The sequence below is a fragment of the Physella acuta genome, unplaced genomic scaffold (genome assembly GCF_028476545.2).
Source record: "Physella acuta isolate Inbredline_101_S28 unplaced genomic scaffold, ASM2847654v3 ptg000168l, whole genome shotgun sequence".
NCBI lineage: Eukaryota > Metazoa > Mollusca > Gastropoda > Physidae > Physella > Physella acuta.
Genome location: NW_026731687.1, coordinates 562,376 through 577,321, shown reverse-complemented (window position 1 = coordinate 577,321; position 14,946 = coordinate 562,376). Strand labels below are relative to the sequence as shown.

The following is a 14,946-nucleotide window of genomic DNA, read 5'->3' as shown; positions in this document are numbered from 1 at the left end:
CTACTAGTACTAGTCTACTCATACTCTACTCTCTACAATTCTAACTTCTTGTCTTAATCTAAACTCTAAACTCTGGGACAACTAGATCTAGGAAATCTAGTCAGGGGTCTCTAGTCTAGTGACCTAGTCTCTAGTGATCTAGATTCTAGAATATCTGAATAATATCTAGATCAGTCAGTAGATCTAAATCACTTTACTTAAATCAATAGAATAGGACTAGTCTGAGTCTAGTCTGGACTAGATCTAGATCCCTGGATCTATTTCTATTAAATTAATATTACGAAGTGTCTATTCACAGCCGACTGTGAATAGCCGTATTGGGGCTATTCACAGTCGTATTCAAGTGACCGTTTTTGATAGATTTAATGTTAAAAATACCTAACTAGGCATGAAAATGTGTGGTCGAGCGGTCATTAGAAGTGGCTGCTGTGCTAGAAGGTGTGGGTTCTAATCCATCAGATGCCATATGCTATGACTCTTGATGTATGCCTCTCAATCGTAATATCAAAATATTTTTTCAGTTACTTAAGTTACTCATCGAAGGGTTACTTTTGTTAATTTTTTTTGTGACGTAATTGTTGGCATATCCGCAAAAAGAAAAAAAAAAAAAAAAAACACAAAAGGACACCCTATTTCACCTGATATTTATTCTATGTGATAATGCGAATTTTTAATGGTAACTGATAAGTGAATAGCAATGTGCACAACCAACTAAACTTTACCAAACTGATGCTTAATTAGTATTATTTATTTAAAAATTAGGCCTACTAGATCTATTATTCTAGTGCATAATCGATCATCTACGACCTATATGCCTGTAGCAGATATGTCTGATATGAGCCTAAAAGCTAAACTAAACTTTAATTGTAATAACTTTTTTATAACAAAATAAAAATAAATAGCACTGCTCTCTTAATCTATAACTCATTCCCCAGTCACAATAAATGCTTTTATTATTTTAAGATATTATTCACAGTCGTATTTACTATTTAGCATGAAATGACAGCCGACTGTGAATAGCCGTATTGGAGCTATTCACAGTCGGCTGGGAATAGCCCCAATACGGCTATTCCCAACCGGCTGGGAATAGCCTTGGCCTTAATATTATTCATTAGCCGCATTTGCATGGTTGGCTCTGCGTTACACGTAAGGCCACCTTTGCGCGGTTCGCTCCGCGTTACGCTTAATATTTACCCTAGGTGGCACGCGATCTTAAAAAAAACAGATCAGAACTGCCCGATTTTTTTTTCATGGTAACAATTTAATGTTGACATAGATCTAGATCGAGTTTAAGACTTTAAGTGTATTTATATTAGGCCTATGTCAACACCTAAGACTAAGAGTCTTATACGTGTAAAAAAAACAGTACAGTGAAGTGTCAATAAGTGGGTCAGATGATAGTCCTAGATCTAGCTAGATCTAGATCTAGCAGCAATCTAGCTAAATCAAACTGTCCTTTAACCTTTAGGCCTAATGCCTAGCTATCTAGCATGTGTGATAGTAGATGTAAGTCTATATAATTTATCCTATGTGAACTTAATTTTTTTTCTTAATTTGCTTGAGGGGGGGGGGAAGAGAGAAGTGAAGACATACGATCTCGTGAACTTGTGTTCATTCTATGATGTATGCTTTAGACCTGCTGAACTCACAGTGACCTCGCCGACTGTGGGCCATGATGGGATTTTCCACTCACGGGATAGTAAACGTAAGGCAAGACAGCAATCACGCCAGTGACGATGTTTGGAAATTTTATTTTAAAAAAAACCAGTCTACGTCATATTTTCAATATGAAAAAAAAATGTAAAAAAAAAAAAAAACTAGTACCGGCCGAACTCGGTACTCCGGGTCTATGAACGACGGTCTACAGCTAGCACACTGTTGACTCAACCACACCGGATATGATAGAGAAGTAAAAAGTAAGCATTTTCAATTACAAGATGGCAAATCCAACCTGCGAGACGTGTAGTCTATTTTTTAGGGGCCACGCTCTGCGAGACGCGTAGTCACTTCGTTATTCATTACTCATTTTTTTTACTAGATGCATGCACTAGCCTTAGGTGCCCTTTAAACAGGTACCCTAGTACTAGTAGTCTATATAGTATATAGGCTAGATCTACTATATAATAAAGCCAAAGCAATAAGCCCTATTATTTTATTTTCTTATAGGCCTATGACTTTTTTTTATATTTAACTTTATTGAATGTTATAATACAGATTTTTAAACATTTTCTACTTTTAACCTGAAAGTCCTGAGTTCAAAGCCGCTGGCTGATGCGGCTTGTATGTTAGCTGGGGACAGCAACTGATCTAGAAGAGGAAACAGAAGTGGAGCCCCTTAGGTGATAGGATTACCAACTCTGGTTACCTTTTGGCTACTCCCTCTACACAGCTGATGCCAAGTTGTATATTATCAGCTGTGTAGTCAGTGTAGAGAGAGGTGCCCTGATACATCTGACCCTTATTATCTTACTGAACAGGCATTGTGCTTGGATTTCCAATGGGCAATCAAATGGTCTCTTATACTATGAGCCATATTTACTTTTAAATGCATTTTAGTAATATTAAGACAATAGACTTATCTATTTTTCTTTTATATTATATAGATCACACCTGAGATATTTTACAATGTCACAGCATCAACAAAAAATGGATAGGAAGAGGTAAAATAAAAAATTAATATGATTCAATATTATTTTACATGAATTTATGGTATTGGAAAGTTAATCAGCATGACAAATAAAAGTTTTGTAATAGGAAATGTGTCCTTTAAATTACAGTAAAACTCTTAATATGTAATATGTTTATTGCAGTAAAATCCCCAGATTTCAAGGTTTAGGGAGGCAAAGAACTATGTGTGACATCAAAAGGTTACTATGAATTTTAAATTAGCTGTTTATTTTTAACTTAAATCATTTATTATCATCTAGACTTAGTGCAAGATGTATAAAAGTAACTGCTGAAGAAATACAATACCAGCACGAACTTCCATATTGGCATTGATTAAAAAAAAAACTAACTTGAAAGTTTAAATTAAAGGGGACAGAAGCTGCTTTATGCGCAGTCAGATCAGATTATTGAGCACATGATTGCTTCCCTGAAAAACCTTAATTTAGGGTTCCTGAGCTTAGGTCTGAATGACAACCTAAGTCCACTGACTAAATTCAGATAAAATCAAATCAATTTGATCCCGCACTCACTTTTGCATGCAAAGGTAAACAATCAGATGAACTACATTTCCGGAGGGTTTCACAAGCAATATTTTCCATGCTTTAACTTAACTGCAATGGAATAGGATTGTGTTAAGAAAATAAAGATACAAAAGTAGATGACTGAAATTACTAAGATAGTTGTATATGAAATCAATAGGAAAGGGGAGCGCATTAAAACTTTTTCATTTATTTTGTGTCAGCAATACAAAGCATCTTAAAGGACATAACCACTCAGATTTGCAACAAGGTAATGCCTTCTTTTATATTATTTAGACCTTGAAAAAAGTTTTCTTTCATACTACACATCTTGTCATCACAAACTCAAACATTTTGTGCCCAACTCTGGAAAGATAATTGTTAATGAAAAACTTTTTGTTTCATTAGATGTCCCCTTTGAAGCTGATGAGCAAGCATTGCATAGTATACTGAACAATGAAGGAATTGTATATAGTCAAATTGCACAGCCAATCACTCATGTGAAGGTAATAGAGGATTTTTTGTTTTTTAAAAAGTCTTAGCACCATTTGTACATGATATTAAAATGAAACCTTGTTTTGTAAGTTTTACTTGAGTATCAAATAAGAAATGCATTTTTATGATATACTTTTAAGATATCACTGCATTTTTATCTTAAAAATAAATTCCTTCATCAGTTTTTAAGACAACTGCATACCTTTTCTTCTTACTGCATTGATTTAATATTTAATAATATAATAAACATTTTTTCAAAGTCTGGCAGTGGTATATCTGTGACCACACCATTTCAAGTTGGTCGAATGACTTTGGTCACCACACCAATTCAAGCTAGCAGAATGTCTATGTGGGAATCACATAATGATTTCAAAAGAAAATTGCAGCTTCACAAAGAAAAGATGCAGCAGTTAGGTGTAGGTGAGTAGATTTTGGAACTCTTATTTCCACTGTATTAAGGTGGAATAAAAATAACAGATACTATTTAGCTCAGAAGTTGAATTGCTGAGTATAAGCATACTTATTGGTTTGTGTTTATAAACTAGTTAAAACTCATTAAAAGTAGGTAGTTATTTTGTCATTATAATATTTGACATTCCAAATTATTAACAGTGTGTTAGGCCTGTTTATTTCTCCTGTCCTACTGACATTAAAACCATTTACTGCCCAAAATGTGTAAGATTTTTGTAATTATTATTACTCATTCACTTTTCTAGAGCCTACATTCAAGTCAGATCCTACATCTCTTAAATGTATTCTTAATGGGCAAGGTATAACCAGTACACCAGGTGTAAGTAACTCTGTGATAGTATTTAAACTTGAGGCTGTTGCTTTTAGTAGTTGCTTTTAAAATAGTTTTTTTCTGCTTTTTTCAGAACTGTAATCGCACATCATTATTTTATAAGGAACAACCAAAGTCACTGATGGAATCTTTTTTGGAGCACCAACGGAACATACAAACTTTTAAAGAGAAAATTCTCAATGGTAGCTATTTGTATTCTCTTTTTTCAAAATTTCGTCTTACTTCTTTACCTTCCCTATTCTTAGAACCATTTACTAAAATCATAATAGTTTGTTACTGGTAGGTTTTTAAAAAACTTCAAAACTATTCTTTCAGCCCCAACTACACCGCACGATGAAAGACAACGTTGTTTAACAGATGTCAAGAGAAGAAATAATGCTGTCCATGATGTATTTCCTATCATTTCATCAAAGAAATGTTCCAGAAATCTTTTAAAAGAGAACTTGCCTCAGCCACAGAGATGTACAGACAATGTCCCTCTACCCTTTTCTAGTACAAAACCAGACACTCTTCAGAATCAAATATTTACCCCCAAACAGTCACACAAATGTCCAGACACCGTTCCTGTTTATTACACTCAGTCTGCAAGCACAGACACTTTTCAGCCTCAGATATTTACTCCCAAACAAAAGGAACTTGCATGCACACCAAACCAGAGACTTGCATCAAGTGTGTTCCTGTCTGGCGCCAAGAGGATAGCCTTGCCCCGTGAGAATACCCTCCCAGTGACCCCTCTCAGGACCCCCTGCCGTGTTCCAGCAACTACACCTGGCCTCTCATCTTGTCTCAAACAAAAGGTAGCTGGATGGTTCTTTTCTACATTTGTAGTTAATAATTCTTATTGACATCACTAAACTAGAGCTATAAATGTTTGTTTCCTGATTTATGGGATATTGTTCTTGTATGTAGTCTATAAAAAAAATTTCTTTGCCGATTTAAGGGCAAGACTGAAGTGTTGATAACGTCAAATGCTGCATTTTCTTCAAAGGTGGGTAATATTAGAGGTAAAAATCCTTTATTATATGAGAACCAAAGGACAAGGCAGGTAACTGACAATTTATTATTAGTTTTTAAATTAATCTGGTCCAGGGTTGTAATAGAAGTATTTAAATGATAGAGGAAGGTAGAGATTTGTTATATAAAGTTCTCACTATTATTACTGATTTATTTCATTTTTTAATTAGATAAATTCAGAAGCTACTTTAGCATTGATAACATGATTCAATGTTGCCTTGCAGAAAATACGATGGGCAGACAGCCCAAATGGATGATCAGACCTACAGCAACTATAAATATTTAGATTTCATGTTCATTCTTTATGGATTTTATTTTTATGTCATTACTAAAAGAAATTATACAGCAATTCTTAATAAAATATGCTATGTTTAAACAGTAATGTTTATTTATCCACATTCTTTTGTAGAAGTCATAGTTGAATCGTTTCATTGATACAATTTTACTATGCACTTCTCACCAGTATGATGAAAATAATAGCACTAATGGTTTACTTTTAAATTAATTTATTTACCTAGACAGTTGACAATGTCAATATTGCCCTGCTTCTCTTCAGACTTTAAATTTGTTCAACCTGATTAATAAGAACTTTCAGTGCTGTAATTTTTTTATTTAGACATGTACTTTAGAATTTGGTGCAATAAAGAAAATTGTGTAGAGTGGTTACCTTATTTTTTGCTGCTTATTTAGTATTGTTATGCCATTAAACATAATTGTGTGTATATATATGTATATATAGATAAACAGTTAAATCATGAAAATAATGTATGTGGTGTAATGGGGAGGAATGATGTGAATTCCCTAGTGTAATCATGGTAGTAAAAAAAAAAAAACTGTATAAATCAAAAAATCAGATGCTTTCTTCGAATAGCTTCTACATAGCCATCCATTGTATGTTTGAGTGAAATTGGGAAACTATGGCTGAGGTTTGTATGGTTTGGTCACTTGCATATAAAAGGTCCATAGAGCAAATATTACCAATAGATCTATGGAGTTAGTTTTAGAATGACAAACTGAATAATGTTCAATATATGAATCTGTGCTGTTTGTTATTTTATAATTTTTCATGATTTCTATAGCTATAATTTTTTAATACCTTTCATATTTATGGTAGTCTTTTTATTCAATTTATTAGTCTGTCTCCAATTAAAGAATACTTTTATTCAATTTGCTTGGTTACTTGTAACTGATTGAATGGATAGTCAAGTGAATGACGGTTGGACTAGTTTAACCCCTTTACCGTGGAAAAAAAAAATTTTTTTTTTTTTTTGGAAACCGTGTAATTGTTTTTTTTTTCATTATTTGATTTGTTATGTTGTCCTGACAAAACAAAACATTTTGACCTATTTTATCATCCGCTGTTGAATTGGCTGTTAGATTAGCCTCCCTCTACATTGTTATTGATTTCCAATGCTATTTTCTTATCAAGACGAGTTAACTCGGGACGCACGGCACACAGACGACTTTTTTATCTGAAGACGAGTGATGTACGGTTAAGCCCAAGATTTTATATGACGAGCTAACTCGTGACACACGGTTAATGGGGTTAATGAGTATTCAGGCTGGTGTTTCTAATAGATCACACTCATTGTTCTGAAATCAATTATTTTCACCTAAAATAAAGGACCTGATGATGTCTTAACAAAAATGTATTCTAAAAAGTGATGACTTTGAAGTTTATTTTAAAAAGTTACTTTTTATTTAAACAAGGGCTTACAACAATAAATACAAAGATATCTTTGTCCTTTGCGTTTTTCAGTGTTACAAAACAAGGTATTGATTCCTAATTCAAAATAAATTATATGACAGGAAAATTCACATTTTGGTTCATTAAAATTAATTTTTAATTGTCAATAAGCTTCTAAAGAAGTGTACTTGGAAAATAATTGTAATAGATAACAAAAATTGGTTTGTCAAAAATTCACAAAATGATCATTTAAATAAAACAAACTACTCCAATTAAAAATGACCAGCTTTCCACCTAGACCAGGGGTCGGCAACCTTTTGAAGCGGAAGAGCCAAAAGATGCATTTACAAAATTTCCCTGGTTTTAAAGAGCCACTAACATTTTTTAAATTTCAAATATTTAATTTTTTAATTAAGATTATTAGTATTTGTTCAAGGAGCTGGAGAGCCGCATGTGGCTCGCGAGCCGCAGGTTGCCGACCCCTGAACTAGACAAGGCACATTTTTTAAACTTTAAAAAATTTTTTTAATTAATTATAAGCCAATTACATATTGACATTAATCATTCATTAATGACATTCTTTCATAAGTATTCTTATGCTTAAAGAGTACAATATACTCAATTTAAGAAATTTAAATATCTAGGCTTTTTTTTTAAATTATTAAAAAATTTAACTGATGTAGGGCCATAAAATTTAACTTCAAGTAAACAGACTCAGTTTCAACTTGATACAGTTTAACACAAATAACAATTACTCATTTTCTTTACATCTAAGATCATCAGTCTAAGACTTTTCTTTCAACAGCTCCAATCTTCTGGTAAGTTCAGAGTCTGAATACTTGTACAGTGGTCTGGGATTTTTTCTAATCAGAGCCATAGGAAACTTGTAGGATAATAGCAACTTAACTTTTTGCTCAATTGACGGTAGAGGCAAAGTCTTTAAAGGAGGGTGCTTTTCTAAAATAGATTCAACATCCTTTTGACTGCATTCAAAAAGTTTAGCTAGATTTTTAGAACTAGTGGTAGTACAACTTTCTAATGCATCAAGTTGGACACACAAATCCTCATAAACTGTATCAAACTTCTTTTCATCATGCGCTAAGTAACAATAAAGATCTTCCATAGACTTGACAAGATTATCACTCAACAAGGATTTGGCTTCAAGCAATTGCAACCTTCTGTTAAGTTCCTCATATGTAAAAACTAATGGCCTTGGGTTGTTTCTGATCATAGACAAAGGAAAATCATAGGACACCAGTAGATATATTTTTTCTTCAATGATTGGTGTAGATGTGGTCTTTAAAAATGGGTGTCTTGCTATAATAGATTCAACATCCTTTTGACTGCATTCGAAAACTTCAGCTAGATTTTTAGAACTATTGGTAGTACAACTTTCTAATTCATCAAGTTCGACACACAAATCCTCATAAACGGTATCAAACTTCTTTTCATCATACGCTAAGTAACTATAAAGATCTTCCATAGATTTGGCAAGATTGTCACTCAACAAGGATTTGGCTTCAAACAACTGCAACCTTCTGTTAAGTTCCTCATATGTAGAAACTAATGGCCTTGGGTTGTTTCTGATCATAGACAAAGGAAAATCATATGACATCAGTAGATCTACTTTTTCTTCAATGACTGGGGTAGATGTGGTCTTTAAAAATGGGTGTCTTGCTATAATAGATTCAACATCCTTTTGACTGCATTCAAAAACTTCAGCTAGATTTTGAGAACTATTGGTGGTACAACTTTCTAAAGAGTCAAGTTCGACACACAAATCCTCATAAACTGTATCAAACTTCTTTTCATCATACGCTAAGTAACTATAAAGATCTTCTATAGATTTGGCAAGATTGTCACCCAACAAGGATTTGGCTTCAAACAACTGCAACCTTCTATTAAGTTCCTCATATGTAGAAACTAATGGCCTTGGGTTGTTTCTGATCATAGACAAAGGAAAATCATAGGACATTAGTAGATATACTTTTTCTTCAATGACTGGAGTAGATGTGGTCTTTAAAAATGGGTGTCTTGCTATAATAGATTCAACATCATCATGGCTACAATCAAATATTTGAGCCAGTTGTTCAGATTTACTGTTGTCTGTTCCTAGACCATAAGGATCATCATGTACATTCTTTGTGTATGTATCAAATCTCTTGTTATCATTTTCCAAATTATTATAAAAATCTTCTTGAGATTCAACTGAATTTTCAGTCATTAATAAGGATTTGTCTTCCATCAACTGCAGTATCCTGCTAAGTTCCTGCATTGGAATCTGACAAAGTGGTCTTGGGTTATTTCTGACCAAAGACAAAGGCAAATTGTAGGAGAGCCACAGATCTACCTTTTCCTGTAGTAATGAGACTGACATAGTCTTTAAGGGAGGGTGTTTTGCTATAATAGATTTAATGTCATCCTGACTGCATTTGAAAACATCAGATAGATGTTTGTAATTACTGGTGGTACATTTTTCTAATTGATCAACTTTGTCACATAAATTCTCATAAACTCCATTAAACCTGTTTTCATCATACGCTAAGTAACTATAAAGATCTTCCATAGGTTTGACAAGATTGTCAGTCAATAAGGATTTGGCTTCAAACAACTGCAACCTTCTGTTAAGTTCCTCATATGTAGAAACTAATGGCCTTGGGTTGTTTCTGATCATAGACAAAGGAAAATCATAGGACATTAGTAGATCTACTTTTTCTTCAATGACTGGTGTAGATGTGGTCTTTAAAAAAGGGTATCTTGCTATAATAGATTCAACATCATCATGGCTACAATCAAATATTTGAACTAGCTGCGTCTCAGAAAATAAATCTAAATTTTCCATGTTTCTCATAAAGCCATCTTTTACCATATAGGAAGAAAGCTTGTCAGCTATTTCTTTAGTACTGTCCAGTTTCACCTTAGGACGCTCAAACTTTCCGCAAAAATCTTCAGATGTCTCAGGCTTACACTCCTTGCATGAATCTTTGTTGGAACACCCCAGACTAGCACAATTTTTCTCAGTGTGAGGTCCAGTCAACAGATGTTTTTCTTTTATCATCGGCAATCTGTTTCTAACCTTATAGCGTTGTAGTGCTGACTTAGACTGACTGGAAGTGTCTTCATGTTTAGCTCTTGTTAGCGAGACATGAACATTTTGTTGAAACTGGTTAGAAAATAATCCATTAAATGACGACAGGGAATTGCCACTTCTGTTCAGCAGAAATGATGGACACATTTTTATCACTTCTTTCAAGTGTAAAGCAGCCGCCATTCTTGAGTATTGCTGACTATTTAGTATTTTTTGTGTGGTGTAGTTTAATAAAACAAAGTTGTATCCTTTTGGTATCTGTAAGTAAAGAGAAAAAAAAAGATTTACTGTAGACCACTCTCAATTTAATTCAACAAGAAGTGGTGATACACATGCATATTTAACATCTTTACAAGATACCTATTTCATAAGCTGGCACTATTCTCAGTGGTGCAGTTAGGGGAGGGCGGGTGGGGCGGCAGCCCCAGATGCCGACCCCAAGGGGGAGCAAAAAAGGTGTAAAAAAGTAATTTAAAAGTTCATTTTAAGCTGAAGTATTGAATTATACAGTCAAAGTTACAAAAATAAACGACTACAAGGTTTTACACACTGATTTAACTGTTTTCTATAACAATTTTGTGGCAGCTAAATAGAAAATGTTACAGGGTAGTAACAACAAAACTACATGTTCAAGGAAGGCAATACATTCTCAAAAACAATGTATTCTTGTGATTCATTTTAAGTGTGAAGTGCCTCTACTTCATGGCATTAAAGTGTATGTGTGAGGTAATCAAAGATGGTAACAACTTGAGGTAATCAAAGATGGCAACATCTAGGGGTAATCAAAGATGGTAACATCTAGATCTAGAGGTAATCAAAGATGGCAACATCTAGATCTAGAGGTAATCAAAGATGGTAACATCTAGATCTAGAGGTAATCAAAGATGGCAACATCTAGATCTAGAGGTAATCAAAGATGGCAACATCTAGATCTAGAGGTAATCAAAGATGGCAACATCTAGATCTAGAGGTAATCAAAGATGGTAACATCTAGATCTAGAGGTAATCAAAGATGGCAACATCTAGATCTAGAGGTAATCAAAGATGGTAACATCTAGATCTAGAGGTAATCAAAGATGGCAACATCTAGATCTAGAGGTAATCAAAGATGGTAACATCTAGATCTAGAGGTAATCAAAGATGGCAACATCTAGATCTAGAGGTAATCAAAGATGGCAACATCTAGATCTAGAGGTAATCAAAGATGGTAACATCTAGATCTAGAGGTAATCAAAGATGGCAACATCTAGATGTATTCAAAGATGGTAACATCTAGATCTAGAGGTAATCAAAGATGGCAACATCTAGATGTATTCAAAGATGGTAACATCTAGATCTAGAGGTAATCAAAGATGGCAACATCTAGATGTATTCAAAGATGGTAACATCTAGATCTAGAGGTAATCAAAGATGGCAACATCTAGATGTATTCAAAGATGGTAACATCTAGATCTAGAGGTAATCAAAGATGGCAACATCTAGATGTATTCAAAGATGGTAACATCTAGATCTAGAGGTAATCAAAGATGGCAACATCTAGATGTATTCAAAGATGGTAACATCTAGATCTAGAGGTAATCAAAGATGGCAACATCTAGATCTAGAGGTAATCAAAGATAGCAACATCTAGATCTAGAGGTAATCAAAGATAGCAACATCTTGCTGTCATCAAAGATGGTAACTTCTAGAGGTAATAAGTTATGTTAACATCTAGGGGTAATTAAAGATGGTAACTTCTAAAGGTAATACAATATGTTAACATCTAGATCTAGGGGTAATTAAAGATGGTAACTTCTAGAGGTAATCAGATGGTAACATCTAGGGCTTCTAGGGGTAATCAAATATCTTAATGTCTACGGGTAACAGAGGTGTAGCGATGGGGGGGGGGGGGGGAGGGGACATATGTCCCCGGGCGCCGACCTTAGGGGGCGCCAAAATGGGTTGGAAAAAGTAATTGAAAGTTTGAGGGGGGTTGCAAATCAAAAGTTTGAGGGGGGGGATGCAAATCAAAAGTTTGAGGGGGATGCAAATCGAAAGTTTGTCCCCGGAAGGGTTGCTACGCCTCTGACGGGTAATTAATGATGGCAACATGACGTCAACATGTAGATCTAGATGTAAATTGTAATCAAAGGGAAAAAAATGCAAGCTCAGGATTTAAAGAGATTTATGATAAACTTATAAACTATGCACTCTCCTTTGTTACAAATACACAAGTAGTAGAGCTACGAATGATTCGTTAAAATTAATAGATCTAAAGCTATCTATACAATCTTTCTATAGATCTAGATTCATATTCTAGATCTAGATCTAAATCTAACTAAATAAATCATCTAGATATAGATCTATCGGTAATCTATCGTTTTGGGTACGTAAAATCGCCCGCGATTTGTAATGTGAAAAACAGGTGACTCCTTACATTTTAATAATTATTTCACATTTTGGGGAGGATTTATGTTTTAAAAAATTCAAAAATGTTTCCTTGATTCATTTATGTACCTGTTTTTAAACAATTGAATTAAAACTTTCCCGTAATAAATGAAGTCTAGCGATGTTTCCAACAGATGCAACCATGCTCATTTACTATAGCAGCCATCTTGTCTAAGTTTAATTTTTATAAGCTTTTAGCGCCAGATTCAGGGGGAAGCCACTCTATTTTACAAATGGCTGCTGTTTACATAGCAAATCTTGCTCTCAGACACTGCTGTTTAAAGTTAATTTCTGGCCTATATCGATATATTTAGCCATTGATTTAGGTTTATTATTCATTTATCTATAATATTTGACACAAAAGTACGACAATTTACTTCTATTAAAGCCTTGACAATGAGGTAACGTTTTCGTACATAAATAGCCGCGGGCGATTTTACGTACCCAAAACGATAGATTACCGATCTATCACATAGAAAGTAATTTTCGACATAACCTATTTGTTAACCGTGGGTTAGATATAAATATAAATTAGACCTAGATCTAGAAATGGGTCTATGTCATGACCATCTCAATCTTGTAACCTGTGAAAAGACAGACTATGATACTACAGTTACTACAGATCTAGATCTAGGTCTAGATCTAGATTCTAGATCTAGTCTAGAGACCAACATTTATTAAGAGCTTACATTAGTAGGCGGACAGCATGCAGCCTTAACGACAAATGTTTATGTTGTATCACAAGGCTCCGAGGAAATACTTAATTGGTGATGTTGTGAGGTCGCGTAGATTTCGATCTAGCTTTCGAGTAGATCTGTAGATCTAGATTCTAGTTCTCCTCTGGTCGTTTGCGGTTTAGAACTGCAATATTTTAATAAGCGCTTGACTTCGAGGCTGTCACACATAGCACGTGGTCAATGATGCAACTTCAAGTATTCATTACGTGTTGCTATTGCAAGGATGGTGTACGTCTACGCCTTATATGCAGCCCCTCCCCCTCCCCGAAGTAAGTTAACCGCCCCCACTCCCAAACGAAATTAAATTTATATATATAGTCGCCCCCCCCAATACCAAATCCCCCCCCTCCCCCCGGAGAAAAAAGTCTGAAAGAAACACTGATTATATGGAATGGCTATTTGTTACGATTTAACTTAATTTAAAATGCAACTTCTGTGCAAGCTTCTTCCACGCAACTCTTCGGCTACCTCACCCCCCACTCTCCCTTGACCGAAATAGAATTTATATAGCCTAGCCCTCCCTACAAAAAACTACAATACCCAACCCTAGCCCTACCACCACAAAACTACCACACCCAACCCTAGCCCTACCACCACAAAACTACCACACCCAACCCTAGCCCTACCACCACAAAACTACCACACCCAACCCTAGCCCTACCACCACAAAACTACCACACCCAACCCTAGCCCTACCACCACAAAACTACCACACCCAACCCTAGCCCTACCACCACAAAACTACCACACCCAACCCTAGCCCTACCACCACAAAACTACCACACCCAACCCTAACCCTACCACCACAAAATTACCACACCCAACCCTAACCCTACCACCAAAACTACCACACCCAACCCTAACCGTACCACCACAAAACTACCACACCCAACCCTAACCCTACCACCACAAAACTACCACACCCAACCCTAACCCCACCAACACAAAACTACCACACCTAGATTACCTTTCTAACCCGCCAAACTGTATAGTACCCCACTTATCAAAACAAATGGAACATTGATCTAAATGTTTGTTTAAAGACTGCATCCTACATCATTTCTGCCAGCAAGTGGCATGTACCTTGTACCGTGATGTACCAGTATACCAAGAACACAATTATATTTCAGACTTCAGAACTGGCAATCATGTTCTAGAACAACATAGTAACTACAAGCAGTCATGTTCAAGAACTACTCATTCCTCCCTCGAAATGACCTGGCATAGAGTGGGCCACTCACGAAAAGACTGTTTACACCAGGTGCCACTGTTCTCCCCCCCCTTATTCTCATCTCTCTACCTGTGGTGCTTAGACCGTGGGAAATTGACCTCCGCCTGAATTTCGTACAGGTACAATATAGCATCCTATCTCATAATCTTACTCAACACTTTGCTTTCAACTCTTTTACACACACAAAAAAAGCTGCCGAAAAATGTTATTTTAAATGTTTGGGAAAAATGGAGACAACACAGAAATGTTTAACCCATAGGTCACGTGATTTCTTTATATC

The 14,946-nt window shown here is 35.1% G+C and overlaps 2 protein-coding genes across 3 annotated transcripts; one reads left to right on the top strand and one right to left on the bottom strand.

Moving 5' to 3' along the window:
- The first annotated feature begins 148 nt into the window (after nucleotides 1-148).
- Nucleotides 149-6,312, top strand: LOC131936119 (uncharacterized). 2 transcript variants are annotated; one of them, XM_059293016.1, is made up of 11 exons: nucleotides 149-173; nucleotides 2,604-2,660; nucleotides 2,811-2,867; nucleotides 3,410-3,456; nucleotides 3,594-3,691; nucleotides 3,941-4,100; nucleotides 4,397-4,470; nucleotides 4,556-4,664; nucleotides 4,798-5,279; nucleotides 5,423-5,470; nucleotides 5,721-6,312. In XM_059293016.1, the coding sequence occupies exons 2-11, from the start codon at nucleotides 2,626-2,628 to the stop codon at nucleotides 5,751-5,753; spliced, it is 1,143 nt and encodes a 380-aa protein (XP_059148999.1). In that variant the 5' UTR covers nucleotides 149-173; nucleotides 2,604-2,625; the 3' UTR covers nucleotides 5,754-6,312. The 2 variants fall into 2 exon arrangements, with proteins under 2 accessions (XP_059148999.1, XP_059148998.1); XM_059293015.1 differs by lacking the exon at nucleotides 149-173 and adding an exon at nucleotides 1,670-1,705.
- Nucleotides 6,313-7,773: 1,461 nt separating this feature from the next.
- On the bottom strand, nucleotides 7,774-13,457 carry LOC131936142 (uncharacterized). The gene is made up of 2 exons (XM_059293048.1): nucleotides 13,388-13,457; nucleotides 7,774-10,529 (listed from the first exon to the last, which is right to left on the bottom strand). The coding sequence occupies exon 2, from the start codon at nucleotides 10,452-10,454 to the stop codon at nucleotides 7,968-7,970; it is 2,487 nt and encodes an 828-aa protein (XP_059149031.1). The 5' UTR covers nucleotides 10,455-10,529; nucleotides 13,388-13,457; the 3' UTR covers nucleotides 7,774-7,967.
- Between the last annotated feature and the right edge of the window lie 1,489 nt (nucleotides 13,458-14,946).